The sequence below is a fragment of the Myxocyprinus asiaticus genome, chromosome 8 (assembly GCF_019703515.2).
Source record: "Myxocyprinus asiaticus isolate MX2 ecotype Aquarium Trade chromosome 8, UBuf_Myxa_2, whole genome shotgun sequence".
In the NCBI taxonomy this organism is placed as follows: Eukaryota; Metazoa; Chordata; class Actinopteri; order Cypriniformes; family Catostomidae; genus Myxocyprinus; species Myxocyprinus asiaticus.
Window position 1 is genome coordinate 13408765 of NC_059351.1, and position 26834 is coordinate 13435598.

A 26834-nucleotide genomic window follows, 5' to 3' on the forward strand; every position below is an offset into this window, starting at 1 on the left:
CTTCGATAGACCACTGCCATCAATGCTATCGCTCTAATTAAAAAGGGCCAAAAAGTGCTAAGGGTTTTAATTGTGACTATAAATATTAGTTACCCGTGCATCAAACTAAACTGAAATAAAACTCTAATGCAGTGAGTGCTCAAATTATCTTATTGCCATCTTGACCAGAGAACAGGACATGATTTTGAGGTCTGATGAATGTATGATTTATAAACGGCTCCATTTGCAGGACACTTCAGGCAAAAGGACAAAAATTCTGAAATCCACCCAGATAAGGTAAAGAAATGGAAAAAGTCGACATGAAGGAAAAAGTTGATCCATGAGACATTTACAGTGGCCATGAAGTGCAAAACACAACGGCAAATCCAAAGGCAAAATAACAATTCAGAAAACACAATGGCAAGACAGAAAACACAACGGCAAATCCAAAGACAAAATAACAATTCAGAAAACACAATGGCAAGACAGAAAACACAACAGCAATTCAGTCGAACCGGAAAGGGTAGGTACCATAGCTTCTGACCTGATTGGCTGTGTGGAGAATACCTAGTCCTTTCCTCAGGACTGTTTCTCTGCCCACTTGCGCGATTATTTCAAAATGTGTTCCAAATGCTCAATAACTGACAGTTGTGAGTGGTTTGTCACTCAGTAAAATAGTAATGGGACACTTGCACAGAGAGCAAAAACAGCGAGCAGGAAAAGATAGTTTTAGGTACGATGTGCATCTACTGTGCTAAAACACCGGAGTCCAAGTGTTCATTCAATTGACTTGCATAATCTAACATAACACGCAAAAAACTATTTTCTCATTCTAAAGGTTGCAGTAGACTGCCGACGTGATGGTTCACTTTCTACATTTGAAGCCAGCATGTCCAGTGAGTACAGTGTTCAATTATTCTAGAAAAAAAATAAATAAAAAATGCTGAAATTTTACCAAGCTATTAGGCTGCTATTAGATATGCTGACTTACTCTAGGTTAGATTTTCCCAGGATGTGGAATTATACAGTATTCCATTTATTTTTTTTAAATAATAATAATAATTATCAATGCAAGTTAGTCATTCACACCACTGGCAGCCTGCTACAACCTTTGTAATGTAAAAATTACATCTTGATGAATTTTAGTGGTGTTTTTTCTAAAATAATTGAATACTGTATCCATATAATTAGATATACTTGGAAAATCTATCCACTGGCAGCAACCGGAACCTTTATAATTTTGATGGGTATTTTTTTTTAAACAACAGTCTTTTTTAAATTAAAACATGCAAGTTGAATGAACGCTTGGACGCCACCAAAGTTTTAGTGCAGTTTGTGGACTTTAAAACGGTCCCTTATGCATTAGATATGAGACCATAGATGAACATTGTACCTAAAACTGACTTTTTCTGCTTGCTGTTTTTACTCTCTGTGTTATAAAGTTTCCCATTACTGTTTTCCCGAGAGAGAAAACACTCCAAAAGATTTCGTTTTTTAGCCAGTGACCTTTTGGCATGGATTTTGATGTAATCAATGAACCAATCCTGAATAAAGGACTAGGTCTCTTTCACACAGCCAATCAGGTGAGAAGCTATGGTACCTACCCTTTCCATTTCAACAGAATTGCCGTTGTGTTTTTAGATTTATTGTTTTGTTTTGCACTTCACGGCCACCGTAGACGATGGAAAAAACACCTACAGTTTGAGCCCTTTTATCTGTATTCAACTTAAAATTCCCCAAAAGATCAATCATACAAAAGATCTAAAAAACATTGTCTTGTCTTGTCTTGTATTAATCTTAGAGTTTGTATCAGGTGTAAGGCTGGATTTATGGGCACCTTATGAAAGCATTTATGTTTTTCTTGATCAAGAATACACGCACAATCCATCAATTGTGATTTTGCTGTCACTGACCTGTCACTAATATTTTAAGATTCTTATCTTTTTACAAGACATGTACACTCTGCATACATTTAAAGGAATAGATCACTGAAATAGAAAATGTTGTTATTATTTACTCATCCTCATGTCTTTCCAAACCCTTATGACTCTTTCTTTCATGCAACATAAGAGGAGAAATTTTGAAGACTGTGCTGGTCACTCTTTTCCTGCAATTACAAAGAATGGGAACTGGAGCTTTCAAACTTCATAAAGGAAAATATGCGCCATAAAAGTATTATAAAATGGTGCATACGACTAGAACGTTAAGTTCCATGGTTGCATACCATACCGTACAATGACGCTGAAGAAACAGACCCAGATTTATTCACTGAAAATCTTGACACCCTAGCTGTCCATGGCACATTAATGAGTTCATGAGAGAAGTCCATTTTGTGAACGAATCATTCTTTTGACTCGGATCTTTTCAATTAACCAGCTGATCCAGTTCACAAACCCGTCTGAATATTTTGTTCACAAATCGGATGGATCATTCAAATTCAGAATTTCCATTTTTGGGTGAAATATAGGTCTACTTTTAACATGCTTTAGTATCTTCTTTTAAGCTTTAAAGCACGTTCCCATTCATTGTAATAGCATGGGAAAGAACAACCATCACAGTCTTCTAAATTTCTCCTTTGGTTTTCCACAGAAAGAAACAATGCCAAATGTGTTTGAAACAAGATTTCCATTTAGGGTGGGGGTGGGGGGGTGGGGCAGTTTTCCATCTGTCTCTCTCTGTGCAGACCTTTCAGAAGAGCAGAGGTTTGGCTTGAGGGGTTAATGAGTGTCCAGATTTATTTTGACATTGACCTTCTCTCTCAGCTGCAGGACACTTATCAGTGGCATTAATAGATTAATGAAATCATAAGCAAAGCCATTAATCATCTCAGGAGTATCATGACACAAGTTTAGCTTTCAGCAGGTAGTCGGCTCTTTGTTCCTCACCACCCTGACATAAAATGAGACAACACAGACTTCAGACTTCTGAAGAGGGAGACTGAAAGAGAGAGACAGAGCTTATGCAGATACAATCCTCATCCTCAGAGAAGATTTTAGTATCCTCCATATAATCGGCAGCACCATTTTTTTTATCACAATGATACATGTGACTTGTATCAGCCTCAGATGGACCCCTCAATATGTTCACTGACTGCCTGATACATGTTGCACAGAAAATGAAAAGAGCTGGCTGAAATTGTCAGTTCCAGTCTGCGTGGCTAGCCCTATGCAACATATTGGAGACAGGTGCACTGATTTGTCCACAAATAAAGTCCTGTTTAAAAGATACAAGTGCTTTTGAGGAAGAACTGTGCTGGATTTGCCAAAGTTTGCCAAGTTACTGGCATCAAACCTTTGAAAGATATTCAGAGTTTTGTTAGGAGCACTTAGTAGCAAGTAAACTAGATACAGTATCCACAAGCAGAATTGTATATAATTTTACAAAAAGAACTCAGAAATCAAAGCAGAACTGTTTATTCTGCTTTGATTATGTGTGTGAAATGTTCAGTATTTCTTTCTTTTTGATCAGAAAGTCTAATTAAAAACCTACACACAATTTCAGCTATTTTTTTTACCTGAAGAGTCAATCATTCATACCATTTTTCAATTATATGAATTTTTCCACCCCATTCTATTTATGTGACATAAGCCCACCCCTAAACAGCATGTAAAATCAAAACGAACTATATTGGTCGCTTTACATGTCGGTGCAATAGGCGATTTTCACGAAACCTGACCTGTTCACACGAGACCTAATGTCCTTGTCCTTTTTTCCTCCAAAATCCAAACAAATAATAAATAATATTTAGCATAAAATTAAATAAAGCAATGCAAAAAAGATGGTTATTATGATATTCTCATTATCGCAACATGAATAAAATGGTATATTATTTACATTGTCAAATATTTATATATCAGAATAGCAGAAATTCACTGATTTCTGTTGCAGTAATGATAATCATTATTGAAAACAATAGGAATAGTAAACGTAAAACACCCAGACGCACTGAGATAATGACAGTTGGGGGATTACATTTTTGTTCACCCAAAAATGAAAATTCTCTAATCATTAACTCACCCTCATGCCATCCCAAATGTGTATGATTTTTTTTTCTTCTGCAGAACACAAATTAAGATTTTTAGAAGAATATCTCAGCTTTGTAGGTCCATACAATGCAAGTGAATGGGTGCCAAAAATTTGATGGTCCAAAAAGCACATAAAGGCAGCATAAAAGTAATCCATAAGACTCCAGTGGTTAAATCCATATCTTCAGAAGTGATATGATAGCTGTAGGTGAGAAACAGATTGATATTTAAGTCCTTTTTTGCTAGAAATTTTTCTCCCTACCCAGTAGGGGGTGACATGCACAAAGAATGTGAATCACCAAAAACACAAGAAGAAGAATGTGAAAGTGAAAGTTAAAGTGGAGGTTGGCTGCGTCTGAAACCAAAGGTAGCTGTCTTGTTGCCTCGCTGCCCTTTCAGTCAATGACACAACAGACAGGGTTTGCGTAAGAAGGTACCTCCAGAAACTGGTTTTGGACAGACTACTGAGGCAGCATAATGTCACATCATTGCTAGGATACCAGCAACTGATTATCGACATCTGGTGTCCACTAAAGGTAACGCGCCTTCTTCATTTATCCAACAATAATCTAATAATCTAGAACAAAATCAAGATAGTTTTGGCAATAACCAAGTGCATACTACAATAACTAAATTGTAATAACTACAATACTAATTTCTTGCTAGAAATGGAATCAAAAGTTGTAAAAGTGGGAAAAAACATATATTTATACACAAATTGGCTATCAACAGCCTCTTAGGCCGCCATTCTTTTTTTCTTCAGCTCAACCGCTGTGGATCCGCATGAACAGGATTGTGAGATTTGATAGGCAGCGAAGGATACATCTATGCTACCTTCAAAAATCGATCAGATGAAGGTATCTCAGTAGACAGGATGTGACGCGAACATTGGATTCGGACGTGCCTGGACTTGGTCCCTTTCTACCTCCGTATACAGGCTACGGAGGCAGCATTTTCCTGGTTTCGGACGCAGCCATTGACTGATCAGGGAAGAGAATGTATAGTAAAAAAAATTATTTAAATATTTATGTTTCTCACCCACATCTATCATATAATTTCTGAAGACATTGATTTAACCACTGGAGTCTTATGAATTTTTTTTATGCTGACTTATGTGATTTTTGGAGTTTCAAAATTTTGGCATCCATTCACTAGCATTGTATGGACCAAAAGAGCTGAGAAATTCTTCTAAAAATCTTCATTTGAGTTCTGCAGATGAAAGAAGGATGGAATAAGGGAGAGTAAATGCTAAGAGAATTTTCATTTTTGGGTTAACTATACCTTTAAGTGTACAGAAAATACAGTAGTGTCACAATGCAAAAATCTTAATGGTTCTAAATATAGTAGGGATGTAACGGTACATGTATTCGTCCCAAACCGTCACAGTACTGACGTCACGGTTCGGTGCATGCAGTCAGACGAAGAATGCATCTGAGTCAGTCAAAGGTGACCCACACTCCAATCCAGAAGGGGGCACACAGTAATGCAACGCTGTTTGCTTACTGCCACAACAGGAAAAAGAGCAGAAGAAGAGACCATTTATACATCAACCCAAAACAAGAATGGCTTCTCCTAATGCACAAGTTTTATTTTTCATTATTCTATTTATTTTGTACTTTTATAACACAAGAGATGCTTTTCAGTTTTGTAGCTGATTGTGATCAAATACCTTTTGTTTTTTAATCAACCCCACAAAAAAATATATGGCCTATGCAAGAGCGCATTCTGTTTACTGCTTAATGCTTAATACACTAAAGGAGGCTGTACTGTTCCAACTACCTCAGGGGGGACTAAATGCCGCTAGGTGGAACAAACTGTAATTTGCACTACTGTCTGTTCAAAATAAATGAAAAGAACCTAGCATTTGGGATTTGTTGCTTTTCCCTGTCGTATCGAACTCGTATCGAACCGTGACCTCAAAACCGAGGTACGTACCGAACCATGACTTCTGTGTACCGTTACACCCCTAAAATATAGGCTTAATTTTCTTTATACAAAATGTAATTTCATACACACTGATGAGCGAAAACATTATGACCACCTGCCTAATATGCTGTTGGTCCTCCACGTGCCGCCAAAACAGCACTGACCCACCGAGGCATAGACTCTGCAAGACCTCTGAAGGTGTCCTGTGGTATCTGGCACCAAGACATTAGCAGCAGATCCTTCAAGTCCTGTAAGTTGCGAGGTGGAGCCACTGTGGACCTGACTTGTTGGTCCAGCACATCACACAGATGCTCAATCGGATTGAGATCTGGGGAATTTGGAGGCCAGGGCAACACCTTGAACTCTTCATCATGTTCCTCAAACCATTCCTGAACAATATGTGCAGTGTGGCAGGGCACATTATTCTGCTGAAAGAGGCCACTGCCATCAGGGAATACCATTGCTATGAAGGAGTGTACCTGGTCTGAAATGATGTTTAGGTAGGTGGCACGTGTCAAATTGATGTCCACATGAATGGCCGGACCCAGAGTTTCCCAGCAGAACATTGCCCAGAGCATCACACTCCCTCCACCGGCTTGTTTTCTTCCCACAGTGCATCCTGGTGCCCCAGATCACTTCCCCAGGTAAAAGGTGAACACGCACACAGCCGTCCATGTGATGTAAAAGAAGGAAGGTCCAGTTCAGATGCTCACGTGCCCATTGTAGGCACTTTTAATGGTGGACAGGGGTCATCATGGGCACTCTGATCAGTCTGCGGCTATGCAGCCCCATACACAGCAGGGTGTGAAGTATTGTGTGTTGTGACACATTCCTCGCGTAACCATCATTAAAATGTTCTGTGACTTGTGCCACAGTAGACCTTCTGTCAGTTCGGACCAGACGGGATAGCCTTTGTTGCCCTTGCACAGCGTTGAGCCTTGGGTGCCCAACACCCTGTCGCCGGTTTGTGGTTTATCCCCCCTCGGACCACTGTCGGTAGGTACTCAAAACTGTTGACCAGAAGCACACCACAAGCCTTGCCGTTTCAGAGATGTTCTGACCCAGTCATCTGGCCATAACAATTTGGCCCTTGTCAAAGTCACTCAGGTCTGTACTCCTTCCCATTTCTCCTACATTCAACACATTGACTACGAGAACTGATTGTTTGCTTACCATGTAATCTACCCAGAGCTTGACATATGGCCTTGTTAGGAGATGACCAACGTAATTCGCTTCACCTGTATAGTCATAATGTTTTGGCTCATCAGTGCATTTTTTGTAAACCAAATAATGTTTTTCCTGGCTGAAAAAAAAGATTAAGACAATTTAGACCAAACATATTGCCATTAACAAAAGTCTGGCAATGCATGACTACACACAAGTTGTCCGATATGTTGAATGGAGTAAATCCTTTCCATGTTCAAAGTTCTCAGGCCTAAAAAGTTCAGATGGTAAGATGTTAATGACAAGGGTTAGATGATGTGGCAAGTGGCTTTAGGTCACCTTGATGGACCACCTCAAAAACAGTCATTAAGACTCCTCCTCCAGTTTCAATACAATCTGCTGCAACAGTACAACTGCATTAAGTTGATAGCAATATAGCTCCCAAATGCATGCTCAGAGAGCATACATTTAAAAAAAAAAACTGCTGTTACATGCTTGAGTCTCTGGGAAACAAACCCTTAAAAATCCCAATTAGCATGCAAAGTAACCATAGCACAGATTCTCTCTTTCCATATAAATTCCTCAGTCTTTTAAACTGTGACATGTAATCTCATTTAAAACACAAGAGGAGGAGGAGATTTAGAAAATCAAACAAGAATGAATCCACATTACCGTCCGTTCCACGGACTAAAACAGTAGGGGTTTAAATTTCATTTTAGTGTGGATAAAGGGATTGCTCTCCTTATCTCTCCCTCTCAACCTACAGTACTTCTTTTGAAAACCAAAGACAGAATTTGATCCAACAGTGTGGACGATTTTAATGGGCTGTGACATTGTCCTTGGTCATGACATCAGCCTGAGAGCGAAGACATAGGAATACTTCTCTCGAGACATGGCCCCCAGAGGGGTGAGGGGGCTGGACTTGGGATTGTCCCTTGAGAAATGGCACAAAGACACTTTCATATCCTTTCCTTTGTAAGAACTGACATACAGTACCTGAGGGCTGCACATACTGTACATTAGCTGGATCTTTCTATTGAACTTCCTTATAAAGCAGGGGTCGGCAACCTATGGCACGTGTGCCAATGCTGGAGGGGTAATCACTGGCACGCCAGCAAGGGCGAGAGAGGAGTAGACTATTTTATTTATATGAAATTCCGTACCTGCATTCCAATCTACATCTTGATGTAATCCTTCCTCATGATCAGGCAGCGTGTTTTCATGAGCTGAATGGGAGGCTAAACAAAAAGTTAAAATGTGACAAGACTGCAGTATACCCAACAGACTCGTGCAGCGCGTGCAAGCCATTTGCACAGCCACTGACCAGGAAAATAAAAAATGGCACTCCATGTCAAAAAGTAGCCGACCTCTGTTATACAGAGATGAGGCTTTTTTTTAAAGGACAATTCAGAGATATTTAACGTCACTTATTTAGTATCAGTACTGTAGTATCATAGTCTGCATGAGCTGCGTGCTTTAAATGAATGTGCGAAGCCGACTGCTCATACTCAGATTCTCAATGTCTGTGGAGTTTCCATTCACGTTGTATGAGATGACAATCCAGAGCACAAATCCAACGTGAAGCGGTCAGCCCATGTAGGCCAGTGGCGGATTTAGGCATGGGCGACATGGGCAGAAGCGGCCCCCTCCCCTGCTAACACATTTTGTTGGTGGTGGTGGTGGTGGTGGGGGGGGGTTGCTGAAGGGGGAGTTCGCCCAGGGCGCCATACAAGCTAGAACCGCCACTGATGTAGACTATACTGTATATTAATATAATTCAATCACAGCAGTTGCGCTTTAACCTTTAACGATCACACTGGGCCATGTAGTGAATGTTTTATCCGGACAAGTGAAGTTTCTGTCAAAAACACACATCAAAATAAAAGCTCACTTCAGAATAAAAGCACGATTCAAAATAAAAGCCAGATGCATGAAATTGAAGAAACTGCAACAGAAATATATTACAACTGTATAGTTAAATGTAATATTCACTGTAGTAATAATAATAAATAATGATTAATTAATAATAATACTAAAAATAAAGAAATATATCACAAGTGCATTTGTACTAAATAAAATTTCTGAAGGGCCCTACTTGAAAACACTTAAGCAATGCATACTTAATTGAGAAACACTTGAAGGAAACACAAAATTATTTTATTATTTACATTTAAATGTAACTTTATATAGGCTAATGAAGTGTGTTCAATAGCACATTACCATATTAGTATATTTTTGCTGATAATTGAAATTGGTATCAAGAACCATGAAATTTCACTGGTATCGTTACCGACTACTGAAATTTTAGTACCGTGACAACACTAATAGGTATAAATCACCTCTGAAGCAGCTATTAAAGGTCCAATACTTAAAGTCAACATGAAATCAAAACTGACCCCATTTAGTTTCTTAATTCACATTTCTTAAATAGTTTCTTAAAACATTGGTTTTATAGTGCATGATTCATCAGTGCATGTTATTTAAAAGAAATAATATTGCCTTCAAAATCTTTTATCAATATGTAATAACTTTCCTTTTTCCATTCTGAGATGGACAGCTACAGTACTTTTCACAATCCAATCAATACCCGATGAAAAGTCCCACCATACATTTGTTTTTCTTTGAAAATTCAGTTTCACTCTGAAATACATCACATTACGGAAGTAAAATGGGTTGTGAATGCAGTTTCATGTTCTTTGCAAAATATGTTACAAAAAAAAAAAAAAAAAAAAAACTATTATAATAATCTAATCTAACATTTAATAGGAAACACAACACTTTTCAGTCCAATTTTCCTCTGTAATGACCTGACAAATAACCAGCAGTAAATTACTTGAGTTATCCAACATTGTCAAACAGGCAGGAAAACAACTACAGGGAATTAGCTAATAGGAAAACCATTTAAGGCAGATGTTTGGCTAAATATGTGAATTTGAGTGTGTAGGTGAATGAATCATCAAGGGCAAAAGTTGGAATGGTTTAGACCTTTTCCGGTAGCTTTTTATTCCCAGACCCCATAGGGTGAGATGAACCATAGGACCACTGACGGCTTACTAAATTAACAGCAAAGCTCTAAAATATATCACCCTTGTTATGCCAGGCAGTGTGTGGCATTTTCCGAATGACACCCTTGACATTTTGTAGTAACTCTTTATAAGCATGTGCTTTTATATCCTTCAAGTGGAAAATGAGCAATAACACGGAATAGCACTTTTAAGGTGGGAGAAACAAATGCATGAGACAGTTTGCCTTTTACACACATCTATCTGCACACACACTTACACAGAGGAAAGCTTGTGCAAACACTAACACTGCTTTATACTCAAAAAAGTTGTGTTTGTTTTTCATTAAAAAAAAAAATTATGCATTTTTTAAAGAGCATATCAAATTAAACTAGAGACACTACTCCTTACAACCAAACAGGTCTCAATCAAAAACTTAAAGAGGTTTTTTACCAGGGCCACTTTTGTTGGCGCTGTGCCCACAGAAGTGCTTCAAGGAAATCAACGTCATACTGTTGTGTCACGTGACACGGTGCGCCAGAAGTTTAACCTTTAAATGATAGTGTAGGGTGTTGTGAACAGTATTCGGTCAGTTTAAATTAATTTAAATTATGCGTTGCATGTAGCAAAGCCGACAGCTCTAGAACATAAAATAATTATTATAGGCTTACCATAGTGAATCGGGGGAAGGCAAATACATGGTTTGGAAGACGTATTGTTGGTTTACTTGCTCATTTATGAAATTTTGTTCATTTCTAACACAAAAATCTCACATAGTGTAGCTTTAAATGAATTGTTGGCAAGCAATAACAGTGGTCATATTCGATACGTTTTTGAAACCAAGACTTCGTGGCATGTATCTATACAGAAAATGTATTTTAAAAACATATTTTCCTTGAGAAATATTCACTGGTTCAAAAAAAGTGAACCAAGCCCATCATCTGACGTATTGTTGCTTAGGCTACCGTTCTGTGTGAGTGTGTGTGAAAAACACAGCAAGATATGAAAATTTAAGTTTGCGTGCTCAAAGAAGCAGATTGCCTCTTGGAGCAGCCGTACACATGCAAAGCATTAGGTGATGGTAGAAAACATGCAGGCCGACAGGTGCACGGAAAATCAAACAGGGCCGATGATGACATGTGATGGAACAGCAGCAGCTGGTCACCAGAGCTCCGACTTCGGCTCCCGTTACAGGTTCCGCTCTGCCGTATCTAAACAGGAGATTACATTCACCTGCCAAGGAATACAGAACACAAAAGGTGAGGACGCGAGAGAGGAGTGGGGTGAAACAGTTAAATAAATAAATATATAAGACCTTATTTTGAAATACTGTGCTGCGTTATCACGTTTCTCTTGGAATTAGTGTTGCTTTGGAAATACTAGTGTTTCTTTGGAAATACTGCCCCCTCGTGGAAGTTATGAGGAGGTGCAAAGAACGTGATTTCTCGAACCTGAAGTTCAACCTTTCCTCCACAAGAGGGGGCTATTGTGTCTAATGTGCTCTGTTTGTGTGGGTGGCGTTTTTTTTTTTTTTTTTTTTTTTTCTAAATAAATAAATCTACAAGAAAATTGAAATGTGTACATCTTAAAAAAAAAAAAAAAAAAAAAGCCTAGACAGACAGAAAGACATCTGATAAATGGATGGATGGATAGAAGGGTGGACGGACTGACGACGGACGGAAAATATTTAGTTTATTTTAATAGATAGATAGATAGGATGATGGACAGATAGATAGATAGATAGATAGATAGATAGATAGATAGATAGGATGATGGACAGACAGACAGACAGACAGATAGATAGATAGATAGATAGATAGATAGATAGATAGATAGATAGGATGATGGACAGACAGACAGACAGACAGACAGACAGACAGATAGATAGATAGATAGATAGATAGATAGATAGATAGATAGATAGATAGACGGACGGACGGACGGACGGACGGACGGACGGACAGATAGATAGACAGATAGGATGATGGACAGATAGATAGATAGATAGATAGATAGATAGATAGATAGATAGATAGATAGATAGGATGATGGACAGACAGACAGACAGACAGATAGATAGATAGATAGATAGATAGATAGATAGATAGATAGATAGATAGATAGGATGATGGACAGACAGACAGATAGATAGATAGATAGATAGATAGATAGATAGATAGATAGATAGATAGATAGATAGATAGGATGATGGACAGACAGACAGATAGATAGATAGATAGATAGATAGATAGATAGATAGATAGATAGGATGATGGACAGACAGACAGACAGACAGATAGATAGATAGATAGATAGATAGATAGATAGATAGATAGATAGATAGATAGATAGGATGATGGACAGACAGACAGACAGATAGATAGATAGATAGATAGATAGATAGATAGATAGATAGGATGATGGACAGACAGACAGATAGATAGATAGATAGATAGATAGATAGATAGATAGATAGATAGATAGATAGATAGATAGGATGATGGACAGACAGACAGACAGACAGACAGACAGACAGATAGATAGATAGATAGATAGATAGATAGATAGATAGATAGATAGATAGATAGATAGATAGATAGATGGACAGACAGACAGGACGATGGACAGACAGACAGACAGACAGACAGACAGATAGATAGATAGATAGATAGATAGATAGATAGATAGATAGATAGATAGGATGATGGACAGACAGACAGACAGATAGATAGATACTCTCTACTTTGTATTTCTTTGAATTGTTTGCAATCGTGAAAAAGTAACCAAAACAAAAACTACGTCCATTCACTTTGGTCCACGACGTAAGAACCGGTTAGTTTGTATGTGTTTTATATTGGTTCGGTAGTTTATCGGTTACCGCCATAAACTGTGTGGTAGTATAGATGCAGTGGGTTCACAGAAGTGATGCTGACGCTGAATAGGATGCGTGAACAGTCGTCACGAGACAGTCGCGCGCAACCCTTCGCTAGCTCAAACGGATAATGACCCACATGAACCCTCTGTTCCTTAATTAGTAATAAACTAAGCTAGGATACTTCAACCCTAAATATACACATGAAATAAGATGGGGGATAAGTTCGAGTTGCTGAAGACACCTGTCAAAAGGGGAGCTACGCATAATAAGAATGAGAAACTGCGCTTACGCGTGATCTTCTTGGACGACAGCGAGAGAGTTTTCGAGGTGGAGGTGAGAAATCAAACTGTCTCGAGTGTTTAGTTAAGATGACGTACAGTGTAACCGGACGTTTTTTTAATACAGGCTATACATATACGTATATTATTCATTTTGAAAGGTAGTAAAAAAAAAAAAAAAAAAAAAAAAATAAAAAAAAACATGAATGCATTCATATATTAATGTGCATTTAGAAAAACAGCTTTTAAAATATAATGTATATTAAATAAAAAGACAGGCCATTTTATAGATACTACATTTATTAAAATATTTTTTGAGATTTCTCTCTCTCTCGCTCACTTTGTGAAATATTCACTGAAGTATGACAGTTTCTTTAAATTGTGTAAAAGCATTCTACAAGGGCAATAAATAATGGTGGCAGCATTAACATGCTTATATGGAGATATTTAAATAAAAGTTTATTTATTTAAACGTCTCGTTTGAGAACATATATATATATATATATATATATATATATATATATATATATATATATATATATATATATATACACATCCCTTGTCACCAGCATCATCCTTGTGTTCTGGGTTAATGTCTGTGTGAGGAGTCTCTCACTTTTGGTCCAGCTGTGTTTTGCTTGTAAAGGAGCATCATTTCATGTCCCATTATCCGCTTGCTTCTTCTCCTCCATGGGGGGTGCTGTGTGTATGTGTGCCTGTAGGGTATTCGCAGCTTTTACAGGGTGCAGTCTTGTTGTACCAGTCAGGATGAGGGGTAAAAAGCAAAAGAATAGGGAGGAAAAGCAGGTGAGATATAAAGTCAGATGGAGAAAGAGATGAACAGAGAAAGAGAGGGAGGGAGAGTGAGTGAGTGCCTGTGAGGCATGTACTGTATGTGTCTGAATAGGGGTAAATATCCCTGTGTACGTTGAACACAAGCATGTCCTGGCCTCATTCCAGAGAGCATGCCAGCATCCCTCCACATCCTCAGGCAAAACAGGCAATTAGCAAAGAGGCAGAGAAAATAGAGCCGAGAAAAGGAGATAAAGATGGAGAGAGAGAAATATTGCAGGTTGCAGAGAAATAAGTATTCTCAGTCAATTATAATCGATTATAATCTATTCTAAATCCAATTTGGCCCTGAATAAAGCATTAGAGAAATTCTCCAAGTTTTCTTTAAAAATAGCCTAATCTGAAAGATTTACCAGTATACTGTACATATTGAAAATATTTCCTTCCCAAGAAATTCAAAAACCAGATGTGATGTTTTAAGTTCTGATCTTTCTTTATATTTGTACCGTGGTCTTGTTTCAGCTTCCTATTTCACCCTTGTTAGACTTTACCCTTCTATCTTCTTCTCTTGTTCTTTCTCTGTGACAAGATAATGGGGAGGTCCTATTCCTCACTGTCACAGTAAATACAGGGTTTAGGAACAAATCCCCACACACATATGTACCCCCCACACATAAACACACTCATCAGATAGCAACCCTGTATTTTAAGGCTGACTCAGTGAGCATTTGACTTTGCCATAATCCTATTCGGGCAGTTCAGTTGCTACAGATTCAATTACCAGAGGAAGTTCTTCTCAAATCATATCACAGTCTCATTAACACCCTCATCAAGTAATAGAGATGCTAAAGAAAGAACTAAATCTGTGTTAATTTCACTTAAGTTAATTCCAATGTGACACTGAAGTCACATCACCCAAAAGTAACACTGATGATGGTTGAGTCAAGTAAAATGTTTAACTGTGTAAAAAGCATTTATCATCTTCTCTGATCAACATTCAAATCATGGGGGCTGCCATGTTAGGCTCAAATGACCAGTTGAATACTACTCACTCAATCTCAGTAACCAACCTGTTATTGGACACTTTCACCTTTGGATTAAATAAAAAATGGTTGACTGTGAATTTCATTGCTAACTGAAAACTATTGATTTTGAATGATGCAGCATCTACACTGCTAGGTGTCACTGTAAGTCCAATTTGACACACACACACACACACACACACACACACACACACACACACACACACACACACACAAATAATGGTTAGGAGGACTATGTTTTTTTGACAGGAATGTTATTCCTTCCAACTCTTTAAGTTGGGGGATCCCCCTGAGTGTTTTGCCATCCCAGTGGTTTATTTTGTTATGTTGTGGATTAATTAGTTGTGTTGTGGCTTAATTTCGTTGGGCTTTGTCTTATTTCTGTTGTGTTTTCAGCTTTTATTTGCTATGCTAATTTGATTGTGTTGTGCAACCCTGGGCCACCAGACCTAACCCAAACCCCAAACCTAAACCTAACTGGCAATAGAGTGAAAATGTAATTTTTGAGCAAAAATGCAACCTCTAGCTGAAAGAAGTTGACCACCATCGAAATGATGCAAAAATGTCTGATTGGGATGCCGCTTGTCAGTAAATTGGCAGAATGGGGTTTATTTCAGGGTACATGAACTTTCGGAACCAACATATTGATTTTATGATGATGTTGCTTTTTTAGCCATGACATTCTTTCCTTTATCATTTCTTAACAGAGAAAGATCCTGGGTTCTGATTTCTTCAACAAGGTGTGTGGTCATCTAAAGCTGCTGGAGAAAGAGTACTTTGGCCTGGAGTTCCGTCACCATACTGGCAGCTATGTGAGTCAAGACCTCTGACCTGTCAATCATGTCATTAACAATGTTTGTGAATAAACCGTATTGACCCTTAAGTACTTGATTGCTAGTGTTTTCTATTTCTTTTAAATATTTGAAAGAAATCTTTGTTTCACAGGTCTGGCTTGAACTCCTGAAACCAGTGGCTAAACAGATAAAGAGTAAGTTCTATAGTGATACTCTTGTGAGTATCACTATGGAAAGTCCCCTTTTTTGACTGGTAACTTGTTATCCTAACTTACAGTAGGGGAGAATGGGGTGTTTTACTTGCCTGTTTTTACTTGCATTGTCACTTCGGAGTCATTTCTATCTGAGAATGAACCACAAAAATTTGTATTACAATCCCAGACACCATTACTATCCATTGACTCTTTGTATTAAAAGATTATTAAAGGAAAAGTTAGGCCAAAAAAAAAAATTAAAAAACAAATTCTGTCATAATTGACTCAATTTCATGTGATGGTATGACTTTCTTTCTTATACAGAACATAAAGGGAAACATTTAATGAACACCTTTATGGAAGCCCAGGAGTGACATTTAAAAAAGAATGAAGGAATAAATTATCAATCTATTAATTTGAAAATAAAATGTGAATAAATAAACCAATTTATAAATGGACAAATAAATAGACACATTTAATTGTGAATAAACCAATTTATAAATGAACAAATAAATAGACACATTTAAATGTGTTTATTTAATTCATGTTTTAAAATGTACTTATATTATCAATAAAATAGCACATTAATAAGTCATTTTTAAATGCACCTTTTAAATTGTGTTTTAAAAAGCATTTAGCAATTGCTTTTTTCATTCATTTGCCAGTTGCTTTTCTTCATCCATTTGCCAGTTGTTTTTCTTTATTGTTTGACTTTTCCTTTTCTTTTTCCATTTGTCAATCCATACCTGCTGAAGCCCAGGAGTGCCAATTAAAAAAGAATGAAGGAATAAATTATCAATCTATTAATTTGGAAATAAAAACTTGAATAAGTCCATTTATAAATGGACAAATAAAAAGACACATTTAAATGCATTTATTTAATTCATGTTTAAAAATGTAATTATATTTAACAATAAAATTGTGCATTAATAAATCATGTTTTTTTTTTTTCATGTTTAAAATGTCCTTAAATGTAGAAATAAATGAGTACATTATTGAGTCTTGCACTTTTTAATGCACTTTAAAAGCACCTTTTAAATTGGTTGGCAGTTGCTTTTCTTAATTAATTTGAAATTATTAATAATTTCTTTTTCATTTTGCTTTTCCTTTTCTTTCTCCAATTGAGAATCAAGTTAAAAAATGCCATTGGACTGTTGACTCATGGGAGCAACCAATGAATCGACTCAGTTATAAGACACACCCTCTCTTCCACGTACCACTCGAAGGGGATTTAAGACAGCCCCTCATTGGACGATGGTAGGAACAGTTTACGTGATATTATTGGATCTGCGAATCCCACGCATAAGAAACGGATGCGAAGCATATAAGAAGTTAATGGTAGCTCGTTCACTGTTCCTGTGAAATGCCGAGTGTGGCCCTACCTGAGCGTGCACAGTGATATGTGTCCAGGATGGGAGCTGGTAATCGTGATGCTGTCAACAGAACTAGCCTCCTGACCTGCGTCCTGAACTGAAACCATGGAGCTGTAAAATACCCGGAGAGAGCTATCCGTTAGCTTCCCCATTCATCTCTATGACTGTGCTTAGTTAGTGCAGAGTTCCCAGAAAGCAACAAAATGTAGGCTGCCATCTTTGCTCATGGGCGCTCAGTTCCGGGATTGGGTGTCACATGACTGATCACTTGTCAATGGGAATAGATAGGGAAAAGTATAAATCAATTTCATCTTTTGTGTTCTTCATAAGAAAGTCAAACGGGTTTTAAATTACATAAGGTTGAGCAATGTATGACAGAATTTTCGATTTTGGTCGAAATATTGCTTTAAGGAAATACAGTATGTGTACTTTTCAAGTTTTCTCAATACAGTGCTTGTTCTTCTCTTAGATAGCAGTGAGGTGGCATTCCATTTTATTGTGAAGTTTTTTCCTCCTGACCCGGGTCAACTGCAGAGAGGCTTAACCAGGTGAACCATGCATGTCTGTATCATAGATAGACAGATACATAGATAGATAGTGATAGGTGATATGCGTTCAGTCTGACTGATGCCTCTTTTATGCAGGTATCTCTTTGCCCTTCAGATCAAACAGGATCTATCAAACAGCAGCCTCACCTGTAATGACAACAGCGCCGCCCTGCTGGTCTCTCATATACTGCAAGGTAACTCTCTTGTCATTGATAAGTTACATTTAATCAAAATCTAGAACTTTCAGATGTTATCTGTTTTCTCTCTCTCTCTCTCTCTCTCTTCACAGTAACAGACAGTTAACTCTCTGTCTCTGTCCTTCTTTGTAGCAGAAATAGGGGATTTTGATGAGGAGCTTGATGCTCATCATCTTGAAAATAAGCAGTATGTGCCAAACCAGGAATATCTGGACCACAAAATCATTCGCTTTCATAAAAAACACAGGTAACACACTGTTTGACACACACAGACATACCAGGATGACGTTCCCTTTTACACTTGTATAAGGTCTGAATATATTGTACATGATATGCCATCTAAATTGCTCAGTCCAATTTATATAACACTTAAGCTATATTCTGATCGAACTGCAAGTTATACGTGGCCAGATCTGATTTTTACTCATTAGACTGCACTTTTGCTAGCACGTCTATATTGGTTGTCTTAGTAACTACGCAAACTTGCGTAGATTCACCATGTTTGAGACTTTCACAATGGACATTTCGCTATTGATAATTTTTTTCACAAGGGCAGTATCCAAATCTGAACACATTTGTTGCAGACAAATGTCTTATGTGTCTTTTTGTCACAACACCTGACTTCTGTAACAACCTGCCCAACAACGAATGACAAAAATCTACATGAAATCTGATCTGACCATTTAGATTAAGACATATTGAAAAAAAAAAAAAATTTCAAACCACCTAGTAAAGAGGTGCTTTGGATCAGGCTTGTAAAAACTGGATTTCACTGGATTTCACTAGATTTAATTCCCTGAACAGGGAAGCTGTTCAGACTACAAAAAACGGAATGTATCTGAGTCGGATAGGCAAAAAAAAAAAAACGTAAGATTTTTTATGTCTGTCTAAACAAGCCCTAAAATTAGTTTTGTCCATTACCATTCACACAATACCTTTTGGGGTATGGGGTCAGAGGTCACACTCCTGCTGAATCAGATATCCATTTGCTGGAGGTTGCCCGGAAAATGGACATGTATGGGATCCGCCCACACCCTGCACATGACGGAGAAGGCATGAGAATCAACCTCGCTGTCACACATATGGGAGTGCTTGTCTTTCAGGTAAAGTTCAGCCTGCTAATTTGATAATTGAATACTCGCAAACATTTTACAGTTGACAGTATCTGACAACTAGGGTTGCCAACTTATTTTTCGGCCCGTGTTTTGGCCGAATTGAAGAGGTCCCTTACAGGACGTCTACTGGCTTGTATTTTATTGGCGAGATGCTTGAGGGGGACCCCCATCCTGTTTTGAAGTGCTCAACATGATCAAACATCCCCTTTCGGATGCCGAAAAGTTGTCAACCCTACTGACAACATAAAATACTTCTAAGAAATAATAATGAACACTCTCACTCATGTTTAAATATTTACTATTTTCTACCATTATCAGGGAAACACAAAGATCAATACCTTCAGCTGGGCCAAGATCCGTAAATTGAGCTTCAAGAGGAAACATTTCCTGATCAAACTCCACACTGAGACTGGGGTGAGTCATGAAAAAAAAAAAATGTTGTTACCATATGCTGTATCGCGCTGCTGATGCTCTGCTTTGGCGTGCTGTCTGAAACAGGCATTAAGGTGGAAATTGTTGGAAAAGGATGCAATAGTTCCTCCACAACACTTGGAATAATTTTCCTCTTCATGTCTCATTTATCTCCATTAGTGCTGATCTTTTTTGTTGGATAGCTGGCATCAAGTTGGCTTTTCTCAGTCAAAATTTCTATCCACCCTCTGTCCATTTTAACCAATAAAGTGGTGAAAATGGGGAAAGCAATTTAATTTCATGTATATTTTATGTTAACGTTTGGCAGAAATGTTTGAAACATCTATTCCTTATACGCAAGTCAGTATTTGCCTGTTTCAAAGCAACTGAATTGAGGCTGAAAAACCAACACAATATTATGGTGTAGAATTTTCAATAGTGTCATTCACGCAAATCTAAACATGTTAGCCTTCGAGGAGGGACACCGTTGAGTTTTCCATGGCCAGCAGAGATGTGTGTAAAGCATTCTGGAAGACGTGTGTGGAGTACCATGCCTTCTTCAGACTGGCTGAGGAGCCCAAGTCACATCACAAATCCCTTCTCTCCAGCAAAGGATCCAGTTTCAGATACAGGTATAAAACAGACACAGTGTCCACAGAGACTTTAGATTGGACCAATTATGGAATCTGATCAGCAGCCCCAGCTGTCTAAATACATTATGATATGAAACTCCCTGCATTGTCCTACCTAAACCCTCTAAAAGAGGAGCATTTCATTTGTAATGAGAACATTAGACAGAGCATTTTAGTGCACACAACTAGAGACTTGGTTTATAATTCAACTGTTTGCATCAGACAAATCTTGGAACATACACTACCGTTCAAAAGTTTGGGGTCACTTGCCTGAAATGTTTCTAGTGATCTTAAAAATCTTTTGATCTGAAGGCATATGCTTAAATGTTTTAAATTAATTTTGTAGACAAAAATATAATTGTGCCAACATATTAATTTATTAAAAAGTTTTTGAAATGGATGACTTGGACCAAATAATAAAGAAAAGCAGCCACTAAGTGCCCAACATATAGATGGGAACTCCTTCAATACTGTTTAAAAAGCATCCCAGAAGTTGGTTGAGAAAATGCCAAGAGTACATTTCTGCAAAATCTAGACAAAGTGTGGCCACTTTGAAGATGCTAAAATATAACATAGTTTTGGTTTATTTTAGATTTCACAACCTAATTCCCATATTTCCATTTCTATTATACCATAGTTGTGATGACTTTACTATTATTCTAAAATGTGAAAAAAATAAAAAATAAAAATAAAGAATGAGTAAGTGACCCTAAACTTTTGACCTATTCAAGTATGTGAACACAGACGGTTCAAGCGATGAAAACGTAATTTTCGTTGCATTCCCAAATGTGTCAGACCACAATTCATAACACAATGCAAATAAGCTTAGTATTCTCAACATTGCCACAAGGGACACTATAGTGGACATTAGTGTGAACTGTGAACTGTCCTCTCCTACAGTAGGTTTTCATTCTCAAGCCTGTCATGGTGGAGCAACAGTTTGAAAAGAATATTGCTGAGCAATATATGTTAAAGTCAATATATTTATAGCAACTTACCTGAATAAGAACACATCCATTTCAATGGCACATACTTTTGAAGGTAACTCTATCACCCCCTTGTGTAATGATGTTTGTTTCTGCCACAGTTACGCAAGAACGGACGTTAAATATGTTCAACCAGATTGCACGCTGACAAGGCATTGGTCAAGCGCTTGCATCTGCGTACACAGACTTGCATAAAGTATGTTTCTTGCCTAAAATTTGTATCTTTTTTGTTTGCATTTGTTGTATCATAGTGGCAGGACACAGAAGCAACTTCTTGAGTGTGTGGGCTCCAGAGAAAATAAACATTTGCCTTTTGAAAGGTAAGATATTTTGTTGGGGTTTATCACATTAAAAAAGACCTATGTACAATGTGTTATTACGTTTAAAGAGGAATTGTGCAATTTCTGCACCATTAGTGGCACCAAACGCAGTAGCAAAAATAATGAAACTCCACCCATCTGCTATTGGTAGGACAAAAAGGTAGTCCCATCTCAAACTCTCACCGTTGGTTGAGCCAATGATGCTATGTTGGGCCACTCAAGCAGAGCCTCAGTGTTTACACAGTCAACCTATGCATGGCTTACTTAAAGTTATCTCAGTATCATAATCTGGGATTGGAGAATTTAAAATATAAACTTACACACATCACCTCTAAATTACTGGTGGGCAATGCTGTAAGCAATGTTTTTTTACTGCATCTCCAGCTCGTTTTTCCTTATTTTTCAGAACCCATTGTAAGACTGAATTTGACGCTCGACAATGCAGATCCTCTCCTGACATACTCACAGATGTCTCTAAGCAGGTACTGTCCTACAGTTCTTTGGATTTCAAATGTGCTTTGGGATTGTAGCAACCCCATCTAGAGACAATCACAGCAACAGTATCTCTTGTCCTGGTTCTCAAATTACTGTATGTTCCTTTTTCACATAGCTTTATGAACAGTCCAATCTACCTCCTGACTCAACCGTTGCAGAGCAACAAAACAAACAGTCAGGCAAAGCAAAACGTAGCCTATCGGCTGTGGAAGTCATGTTCGCTAACGAGCTGGAACGATCCAGGCCCTTGCCAAGAAATCCCGCCTTCTCAAGCAACTCTGCTTCTCCTAAGCTTCGCTCGCTGTCCACATCAGGAGCAGAACATCGCGGTAGGGGAGCTCAAAGACAGAAGCCGAAGAAACGGTTGTCTCCAAGCACCCAGCATCTTGTGCTCCTCTATCCTAACACGCCCCATCTGCAGTTCCACCCAGTTCTACCCACATTTCCACTCGCAACTCACCCATACCTACTCCAAGGCCACACGTCCTCATCCCTAGACCGCCTTCCTCAAACCCATCACAGCTCTTTGCCTTTGCAATACTTACCCAGACAAATTGGCCACTCCTTACCATCCTCTTTGTCACCACTACTACAAAAACAACAGGAAAGGCTCCGGCCATGTGGCCTAGGATTGACCGAATCAAGGTTTTATCCTAGAGGAGCAGGAGGGCTGAGGACAGGATTGAACAGGAAACTGGAATCGAGTAGAGTGGAGGCGGGCCATTACAGCGATGACTCCACGTTTCAGACTGGATTGCCACGTCAAGCCTCCAGCCAACTAGATGTCAAATTCCAGCGACCCACACTTGCCTCAAACGCTGCTGCCTACGCATCTGAATATCGTCCACTTGGGTATTATCCACACCTCTCTCGACACCAGGTTCCTGCCAGGCCCACCTACCTTCCCCTAAGCCCATCGCCTCTCCCAGAAAGACCTACCTCTTTATGCGTTCTTGGCACAGGCAGTTATAGTGATTCGGATTCAGACACCTTCTACCCCTACTTTCCCGCACTGGGAAAAGTGGTACGTTCTGGTCCACTGGCACACATGCGCTTCTCCTCTGGAAGCCTTCAACTAGATGAAGAGGATGGAGACGAAGAGGAAGAGGACTTAGAAGGTCAGAATGATGGGGAGAATAAAGCTCTCACCTCTGTTAAGGTGGTGAAGTTGTAAAATCTTGATCTCGGCCATGATTAATGGATCTGCTGAACAAATAATATGAGTTGTGACCTATAGACCTTTGGCTAGTATTAAAGACAGAGGGGACTCATTATCAATTAGGTATATGCTGTAAATACGAAAAATAAGAAAGATCTATTTGCATCTCTGATTTATTGTTATATTTTATGGTAAACTGCATTGGAATTATTTAGTCAATAAATAATTTATTTCACTAAATGATATCTCAGCTGAGAATTTACTTCTGTTAAATGGATAAACATTCTGTAATGATCTTGAGTAAATTTTCAGGAAATCCAGTAATAAATCCAGAGTTACGTATCTAATAGAAAGATGCATCCATCAGCTAACAATGCAGATGTTTGTGATTGGACAGAACACTAACAACTGTTTCTTTGATATGTGTGCTACTGTTGTGATATGTATTTAAAACATTTTTGCAAGGATCACATGTCTTTTGTCAATAGATTTTTTAACTGTCAATAAATTTTGTTATTAAATGAGATGTATAGGTTATTTGTATAAAATGTTTTATTAGCATTACATGGTTAATTACCAGTACTTTTTTTATTTTTTATTTGGCTGAACATCTTTGTTTAACATTACAAATGTGTGGGCTTGTTTGCAATTTTATTAAAGGGATAGTTTACCCAAAAATGAAAATTATCTCATTTATTCATCCTCATGTCATCTGAGATGTGTAGACTTTCTTTCTTCTGCAAAACACAGATGAAGATTTTTAGAAGAATATCTCAGCTCTGGGGGTGAGTAAATGATGAGAGAATTTTCATTTTCTACCAAAATTACCTGCCACAAGCTTCCAGACGGAATGCGACGCACCTCACTGAATGATACCTATACCAACTTCATCAAAGGAGGGACAACACTCTCTTAAAAAATGTAACTACATAGAAAATGAATTAACAGCTAACAAAAGCCTTCATCGGCCAAAATCAAAGGACAATGCATCTACATGTATTTCCTCAGTTAATTCAGGATGACTTCAAGGACTTTAACAATAACATTTATAGTTCATACAAAATAATTTTGTTTAACCATTGACCTACAACACACTTAATTTACTCATTTTAACCACTAATAGCTCTAAACTTAAATAACAATCATTGGCATTATATTAATTAATTTTCTGTTATAGTGTAAATTCCTGTATAGCTGCTTTGGGGGGTTAGGGTTAGGGTTAACCCAATTATTAATCGGTCTTCGTTTGATCATTAAAACAAGTCTGTAGATCTCTGTTGTAGTTTATTACAGCATAAAATCTACATAATGTATAAGATTTTGGTATTTTTGGATGAACCTTGGGCGTCATGCTATACTATTTTAGCTATTTTAACTTCCTTCAAAAGAGCTTTGTTTAATCCCACCCCCACCTCCGAACACATTCATAAACTCAAGAGTTTGTTAAAACATTTTAGTCACAAAGGAATGTACAAAAATAATCAACAACAAAATCAACAATGGAATGGTTAGGGTCAGGTAGCCATGTAGCTAAAATGTAGTGCAACAATACATACAATTTCAACAAAAGAACAGTGTAAATTACAAAGGTAAATTCACAGTACAGCTGCACAAACATGTAAACAATTCATAATCTCTATAAAAAACAAAAACAAACAAAACAAAAAAAAAAAAACACATACACACACTGGTCACCTCTGTAGAATATTTTCAAAGATATATTACAAAGAGTTCAACGAGCTCAGTTGGAATGAGCCTAAAACACTGGTCACCCAGTAGATTTACAGTACATCTTATAAGATAGTTATAAATCAATCAAATCAATTCTCTTTGATGGTATTTACCAATGATTATTAACATTTGGTAGTATATGAAGGTTTTTATGACCAGCTTTTGCAATGCAAAGAAAATATCAATTACCTCTTTACAAAGCAGATGTTTTTAATTGTCAAATGTCCTAAATGTCATATTAATCTCTACCTATACTATTCTGTTGGGTAATGTTGCAGCTGTAGGTCTCAACTGCAGATAAGAGAGAAGATTTTAATGCAGCTATACAATTTTGATTTTCAAATTAATGTAAGCTACACAACCACAGACGGTACAAATAATAAGCAGCAATGCCTCTCTATGAAACAGCATCAACGAAAGTCATAAGGTTAATAATAATCTCCAGAATATAGTTAATATCATGGAAATAATCAGTTATTCTTAGATTACCTTTTAAAGTTAGTAAGTGAAGCGTATTTTGGTGCCTATGCTGTTTTTGAGGGCGCAGACACAGAAAGACTTGCTAATTGTTTTGGAGGTGAAAGCCGAAGGGTTTGGTCTAAGCTTGGGATGGCACTCACGTTAAAGAGGACCAAATAGATCCACAGAATAATATTCACTAAATCTCAAAAGTTAAGATGCCAGTACACATTTACTTCATCATTGCCTATTAATCAGTCTACAGCACATTCCAGTAATATGTGACGTTAAAGTGCATTGTGTCACTTTGTCAAAATATTCTATCAGTTTAATCCAGGCCCTAAATATATAGTTACTACACTAATCAGAAAGAATTCAAGAAGTTCCATGGAAGAGAGAAAGAAACAGGGGTTTGGAACAACATAAGGGTGATTAAACAATGACAAAATTTTCATTTTTGAGTGAGCTACACATTCCCCTTTTCTTTTAAACCTTCCAAATGCTTCAGAGTGGTGTTTTCACTTCCTTTTTCTTTTTTTTTTACTTTATTTCATTTAATTCTCCAAAACTGGATATCCTAGTTCAGTCAGCTAAAAATGCCAAGTTGCAATATCTTCATATATAAATAACTGGAAGCTTATAAGTTACGTGTTACTGGCTATAAATGATAGAACACGCAGTCATTTGAGGCACTTCTGTCAGTAATCTGTCAGGAATCTATTCATAACAAAATTCTCAGTGCAACTCTAATGCTCCGGTATATTTCTGCAATGCCTTCACAGTATTGTACACAGTACAGTCAAAACCCATTATCATATAATGAGTTTAATCAGATACAGAATGTGCATTTAAACTGAAAGTCTTGAAGTATATGTTGCTGTATGCCTTTTGTAAATTGTGTGCACTGTTTTGGAAGTGGATTCCTATTAGGAATGTGGACATGTAAGATTTGGAATCAGTTTAGAGAAAAGTAGAGTGGAGCCTCTCAAAGATAAAAGAAAAGAACAACAACATTTTTTGGGTGAATCTCACAAATTCATGTCCATGTCACAATTTCAAAATCAAAAAAAAAAAAAAAAAAGACATTATTATTATTACATTTATTGCTATTAATAAATAATAATAATAATAATAAAACAGATATTAAAATCTGTCACAAATCCCAAGTTTACTGAAATACAGTTATTTTATTTTTAAATCTACATTAATCAAAAGCAGTACAACAAATACTACCATGATGTACTTTAAAATTTACAGTATTAGATCATTTTTGAATTGCAGTACTAAGAATAAATTGTGGTGGGTGATTCATTGTATAAAAATAATGCAAAATTCA

General features: G+C 37.4%; 1 protein-coding gene across 2 annotated transcripts; it reads left to right on the plus strand.

Annotated features, from left to right (window-relative positions):
* Positions 1-858: 858 nt before the first annotated feature.
* Positions 859-26058, plus strand: LOC127445229 (FERM domain-containing protein 7-like). 2 transcript variants are annotated; one of them, XM_051705128.1, is made up of 13 exons: positions 859-875; positions 1422-1562; positions 15792-15896; positions 16030-16072; positions 17915-17993; positions 18090-18187; positions 18323-18437; positions 19146-19293; positions 19624-19719; positions 20185-20348; positions 21586-21654; positions 22061-22136; positions 22265-26058. In XM_051705128.1, the coding sequence occupies exons 2-13, from the start codon at positions 1494-1496 to the stop codon at positions 23321-23323; spliced, it is 2121 nt and encodes a 706-aa protein (XP_051561088.1). In that variant the 5' UTR covers positions 859-875; positions 1422-1493; the 3' UTR covers positions 23324-26058. The 2 variants fall into 2 exon arrangements, with proteins under 2 accessions (XP_051561088.1, XP_051561089.1); XM_051705129.1 differs by having other exon boundaries at positions 18326-18437.
* Positions 26059-26834: the final 776 nt, after the last annotated feature.